The 6407-nt window shown below is 28.4% G+C and overlaps 1 protein-coding gene across 1 annotated transcript in view; it reads right to left on the minus strand.

Annotated features, from left to right (window-relative positions):
- Positions 1 to 212: 212 nt before the first annotated feature.
- Positions 213 to 6407, minus strand: part of LOC100573535 (homeobox protein MSX-1) — an 18977-nt gene continuing 12782 nt past the window's right edge. The window contains exons 3-4 of the mRNA XM_003243944.4: positions 4477 to 4655; positions 213 to 774 (exon numbers count right to left, since the gene is read on the minus strand). Coding sequence (XP_003243992.1) covers positions 583 to 774; positions 4477 to 4655 — 371 coding nt within the window. The 3' untranslated portion in view covers positions 213 to 582. The remainder of the gene's footprint in view (positions 775 to 4476; positions 4656 to 6407) is intronic.

A 6407-nucleotide genomic window follows, 5' to 3' on the forward strand; every position in this document is an offset into this window, starting at 1 on the left:
TGAAAGGACCAGTACAATTCAAATAGTAGGTACCTAATCCCAATTTGAAATCTATTTTAATTAACTAAAATATTTCAAACTAGTAAAATTAATCATCATAAACTACATTTTCAAAATATTGAAATTGATTTAGATTTTGGAAAAGTTAACAAAGCCTTGTTTCAGAACAAGGTAATATTTATAACTACAATAAATACATTTTTATTTTTATACAATTTTAAAATATTTACATACAATTTAAATTTACCCAACACTTTAAATATCAAGTGCAACAAATAAGTACTACGAGAAGTGTTGTTTCACTTTTCACTCGATTAAAATAATATAATTGTTCTCAAATTTAGTATTTGATATATTACACAAGCCTGTAAATCAAAACGTAAATCAAAACAACGGTCTATACAACGTGTAACGTATAAGAACGTCAGCTATTAAACAATATTTGAAATTATACCTATATAAATCACATTATATTACAATAATACAAATTAATATTTAAAATATCCAATGTAAAGTTTCCCGGAAACATTTCACATTAAATCAATTATGTTTTCTAAGATATATTTTTTATAAATTCGATTTTTAAGACGAAGAATCAGTTCCTTCCACATAAGTGTGTGATGGCATCAATGGTTTGAACGCAGACGTAGATGATATTGGAAGTCGTTGTTGTTGAGAAGAATAGTTAGTAGAGTTGCAAGATGATCCAGGAAAACTGCCACTATGATGATCTCTGCGTTCTCTGGCTCTGCGATTTTGAAACCATATTTTAATCTGTCAACAAATAGTACAAATTATAATATATAATATTTTAGTATGGACTGTTTTATTAGAAAAAAACTATTAAATCATACTGTAGAATCATTGTTAAAATATGATATTATCCCCACAACCTATATTGGTATATAAAGGTACATTTTTAACGGTCAATAACATCGGCTGTTCGTATCACAAATCCCTTAAAAACCTACGGGCAATCTGCACCAAAGGCTCAACTGTTAAGCAATTCAATTCAGAACTAAAAGTACAAATTTTAAAATATTTTGTGAGAAACATGTCAAATATTATGGACATAATCAATGTAAACAAGTTAGGAAAGCTCAATTTTCGAGCGTACAAAATTCCTGGTTTCAAAACGTATTTTATTACAACGCAATATATTATAATTCCATAATATAAAATGTATGTACAGTAACTACGGACAATAAATATAACACCTTAATATCGACAACCGTAACTATGTACTGATAACTGACGGACGGAAAGAACGGTGATATAAGCATAAATAGTATATTGTGTGGCATGGGCGGGAAGTGAGCCATTTCAGTCGCGGGCGTCGTGTGCCGCATTTCGCCCAAGACTGAAATGGCCTTCCGGCGCGAGCCACACATACTATTTTCTGTCACACCCCTGCGTTCATGGAAAAGGTTATGCAGGGATCTATGCAACAATTATAGACTATTCTACAAAATATGTTTAAATGTTAATGCGTCATGCAAGGAGGTTATACTATAAATTTAAGATGTAACCAAAAGTTTATGTTTTGGAAGGACCGTGGTAGGTATACATTTTAGTTTCTGGTTGTGCTTCTGGTTTGTGGTTTCTGGGATACGCGCCCGGCGGCTGGCAATTTTGGGGATTTCCTCTTTCCACCCGCTGGACGCAAAAAGGTTGCTTTCGAACGCTTCAACCGTGGTCGAAAACCAAATTTTCGGTGCAGGCGTGACAAAAAATTATTTTCACGGCGTTTTGGATAGGACATTTAGGTACATTATGGTCATGAGTATTTTTTTCCGGGTATTTCAGCATTAGAGCCACTTATATAATTTATGAATCAATCAATTTTTTTTCTAAGCAAATTAATTTTCTTATGATTTTACAATTAAAAATACTTATGTTATTTCTTTAGTAAATAGTTTAAAGCATGTTTTTATATTTTAGTTTCTGATCGGAGTGAGGAATATATTGGTTTTACAATGAAGTGGTTTTTTTTGTGATTGCCGAAACTATTTGGACCATAGAATTTTTTCAATCTTCTACATTTGGTTGCAATTTTTTGTTTATAATAATTTTCATTGAATTCAAATTGAAAACACCCATTACTGTAACATTCATAGTATACTCATATAGTCATATGGTAGGTTAGGTTATAGGTAGCAATTTTTTGTTTAAAAATATTTTATATTATTATAATATTATCATTATAAACTGCAATCATATATTATAAACTTTATGATAAGGTACATATTTCAGAACATAATATTACACAAAAGTGTGGGTTCCCTAGTAAATAATTTTTAACAACGTTTCATATCAAAAATTAAGTTTTGGTAAACGTTTATTGACAAATTCCATAATAACCTAACCTATTTGGTGATATATTTTCTCATTTTGAATATTAGACTACAAACTATTCAAATTAAAATATTCAAAACTCAAAAAAAAAGGGATCGAAATGACATGTGATCAAATCGTTTTTTGGTTGAAAAAAAATGGTCGAATATTTTATGAATATAGTCGAAATGTTTTGTGGTCGAATGGATCTTTTTGTCGAAGTAAAGATAATGATTAGATTTTCGTTTACTTAATCTAGTATTTGTATCAATGTAGCCTGTACGTCTGTGCCGCAACAATAAAGGACGCAAGGTAAGAATTGCATTCCCTGCCCAGGTTTTATGTTTAAATAGGGGGCCCATCAACAAAAGGAAAAATTAAATAAGCTACTATTCGAAAAAAAAATGGAAAATGTACATTGTATAATAGATTGATATTATTCAAAAAATTCAAGAATTTATAGTTTTTGTTATTGAAAATGATCTGTCATACTTATTATGATCAGACAACCCCCCCATCTATTTTTATGTAATATGTATCTGCTACAATTATATTTAAACATATTCGGTGCCTATTAAGTTAGACTAGTTAGAGCGTGTATTGCTCATAATAATAATTTATTATTCTTATGTAAGAATAATGTTGATTTTTGAGTGAGCTTAAATATTTATTTAAAAAAAAATATAATTTTTACATTCATAATGAATATTTAAAATGTTGGAAATTCGTTTTATTACAATTAATCTAATTTATCATAGTTCATTGTAGGCAAGAAAAATATTCAATAGATATTGTGAAGTTTTTTTTTTTTTATATAACCTTAAAAAATAACATAAATACATGCGATTTAATGATAAGCATAAGGATTTGGAAAATGATCACCAAGATCTGCATTACAATATTTAACATACAAAAAATAATTTAAGGTGATTCGATACCATGGTTTTCTATTTTTGTCTAACACGCGCGCAACATAGTATTTTAGACGTGTTTTTTTGCCAAACATACCAATTGATCTAATGAAGTGATAATAGTTCTGTAAACAGATTTGAATTTGTCGTCAAGTCTACTTAAAATCTACTTTTTCACATTTTTGATATAATCCCCCAAATTCCTAAAAATGTCATATTAAAAAAGAGTATTTAAAAATTATGGTATTTATATTTTTGGAGAAGTTAAAATCAAAAATGTGGGAAAGTCAGTTTCAAGTAGACTTGACGACAAATTCAAATCTGTTTTTAGAATTCTTATCGCTTCTTTAGGTCGATTGGTACGTTTGGTAAAGAACCCGTCTAAAATCCTATGTCGCGCGTATGTTAGACAAAAACAGAAAATCATGGTGTCGAATCCCCTTAACGGAAGACTGATTAGTGTTGCTTAAAAAAATGTGATACGGTTCCTCGTTAGTTTTTTTTTTTTACGGAAATATATGCATTTTAAAATGCATATTATACACGACTTTTTTTATAAAGGGTTGATTTTAATTATAGACATATTTCTTCAAAATCGTGAACAAATTATTGAAAATTATTTATATTTTTTAGTTGAAAATGCATTAATTTATAATTTTTATACCTTAGATTTGAATATTTTATAGAAAGTTTCATAAGCTTTCCTGACAATAATTTTAAAAAAATGTTATGTATAGCCCACGTTAATTATTTATGAGGGTTTAAATTTTAAAAATTTTACGAAATCAATGTTTATTTTATAAGCATGTAAAGTGTGGCAGACGTTCTAGCTTAGAATAATTTTTCAACGTAATAATTTATCATTGAATTCAAATTTAACCCATCCATTATAGTGACCTGTCAATGACGAGGCACACTCGACACTTAGTATGTAGCTAAGTGACTTCCCCGGTTTTTTTTAATTTATAAATTGTCACACTAATGTTAGACTATCATATATCATTATTATTTACGTACTCTAGTTTGAACCATTTTCTGTACAAATTAAATAGTGTATCATTGTTTTCAAATTTACGAGATAATCCTGATAGATATACATCAATATTTTCCCATTTATGCTATTGCATTATATTGATGATAATATTTTTTCGTCAGTGATATTTTTATCACATTAAGTTTGAAGTAGGTACTAACATACCTATTTAATATTATTGTTCATATGAGTACTCACTCTACTTTCCGATAGTCTCAATCTGTCAGACAATACGTGTACATCATTAGTTCCTCCTAAATATGCGCTCCGTCTGAATTCATGTTCCAATACTGTAACTTGTTGAGTGGTAAATGGTATCCTTGGATTACGTCCAGGCCTTCGTTTCTGTCTATGTTGTCCATCTTTTCTTTTTATCCCTATAGGTACATTCATGGCATATAATTAATAATATTATATTATAATACACATATCGAACTACAAAATATTTATAATTTTACATTATCTCAAAATAGTAAAAGGTACATACAAGATAACAACAAAATTATATACCAATTATAACTTATAACTAGGGCTGAAGACTTCTAGTAATAGTAAATCTGAAAATATGTATGTACTTATGCACTAAAAAATCAACATAAGGGTATGCACTTGAAATATACTCCACAAAATGTATAACTTGACTTTTGATACTACTTAAATTATACAATTAATATGAAAAACAAAAATAGTTAGTAATTAATAGTTTGATTAAGGGTGTCGGTGCCAGTATTTCCAATTTTCGAAATTTCTATGCTATTTGAATATTATGTTTTATATTTTAGTTATTGCCTTAATTATAATACTTTTTCACTAATCTACAGCTCGATACTTATTTAGACGGGGTCGATACGGTGTATTATGTCAACGAAAATGACTTTACGGGAAAAACTCTCACGCCCTGTAAAATCGTCGGATTTCGTTATTTTTTTTTCATCTGAAAGATAAGAAGTTTCTACAGGTCGGATCAAAGCTCGATTTTTTATTTTACTTTGAATAGTAGTAGAAAAATACGTTTGAAAAAGGACAAATATTATGCATTTTTTAAATGCATATTCCAGTTTCTGTAATTATAGTTTTCAAAATCCGACCTACAAAATGTTCTCTAATTTAAAATAAAAAAAAAATTAACGAAATCCGACAATTCTACAGGTCGTGAGAGTTTTTCTTGTAAGACATATTTTTGTACAAAAAAACGCACCGGCACCGACACCCTTAATGATTATTTACTTTAAACTAAAAACTAAAAACTTGAAAAATTAGCAATTAACACTACCTGTTACACGCGTTGCAGTGTTCTAGGCCAAATAATCGACCAATATGCTGCGATTAGTGTAGGTTACTATTATATTTTAAACATTAAATTGTCCAAATGAGTACATAATAATATGCTCTTAATTTGATTTTACATTTAACATTTTAGATTCTGAGTGGAACGACGAATGTATTGATTTTAAAATGATGTGTGTTTTAGATTCTGAGTGGAACGATGAATGTATTGATTTTACCAATGATGTGTGTTTTTTTTTTTTTTTTTTTTTGTGTCTGTCATCACCTTTTAGGACAGAAAAAGTGCTTCGATTTTCTTCAACAGTATCTTTTCTGATAGGAAAGTGAATCTAGTTGGTACTTTGGGGGGGTCAAAAGTAAAATTTTTCCAATAGTTTTCAAAAGCACCGTGAAAAACAAAAGAAAAATTAAGGAAAAACGGGAATTTTTACGCAAAATCTGTTTTCGAGAAAATTGATTTTGGTTTTTGGTGTAACTTTAAAACGAATGACTGTAGATAAATGAAATTTTCACTGGTTGCTTACATTTCCATTTTTTATACATGATAAAATTTTCAAAATATTTTGATATATTTTGAACTGTTTACGGACAATTTCAGTTTCCAATTTAATTAGTTTTTATTTCTATGAATGTCAATAAAACATTATTTGTTAAGTAAAAATACTTGAAAATTTAATACAAGGCTCCTACTATATTATTACAATGACATTTGAAAATATTAAAAATCCTTAGTCACAGTTTTTTTTAATTAGCATTTAAAGTTAAAAAATTGACAAATATGTAAAAATCACGAACATTAGCAGATTATTTTGAGTTAATAATTCGTAAAAATTTTCTTTTTA

The sequence above is a fragment of the Acyrthosiphon pisum genome, chromosome X (assembly GCF_005508785.2).
Source record: "Acyrthosiphon pisum isolate AL4f chromosome X, pea_aphid_22Mar2018_4r6ur, whole genome shotgun sequence".
In the NCBI taxonomy this organism is placed as follows: Eukaryota; Metazoa; Arthropoda; class Insecta; order Hemiptera; family Aphididae; genus Acyrthosiphon; species Acyrthosiphon pisum.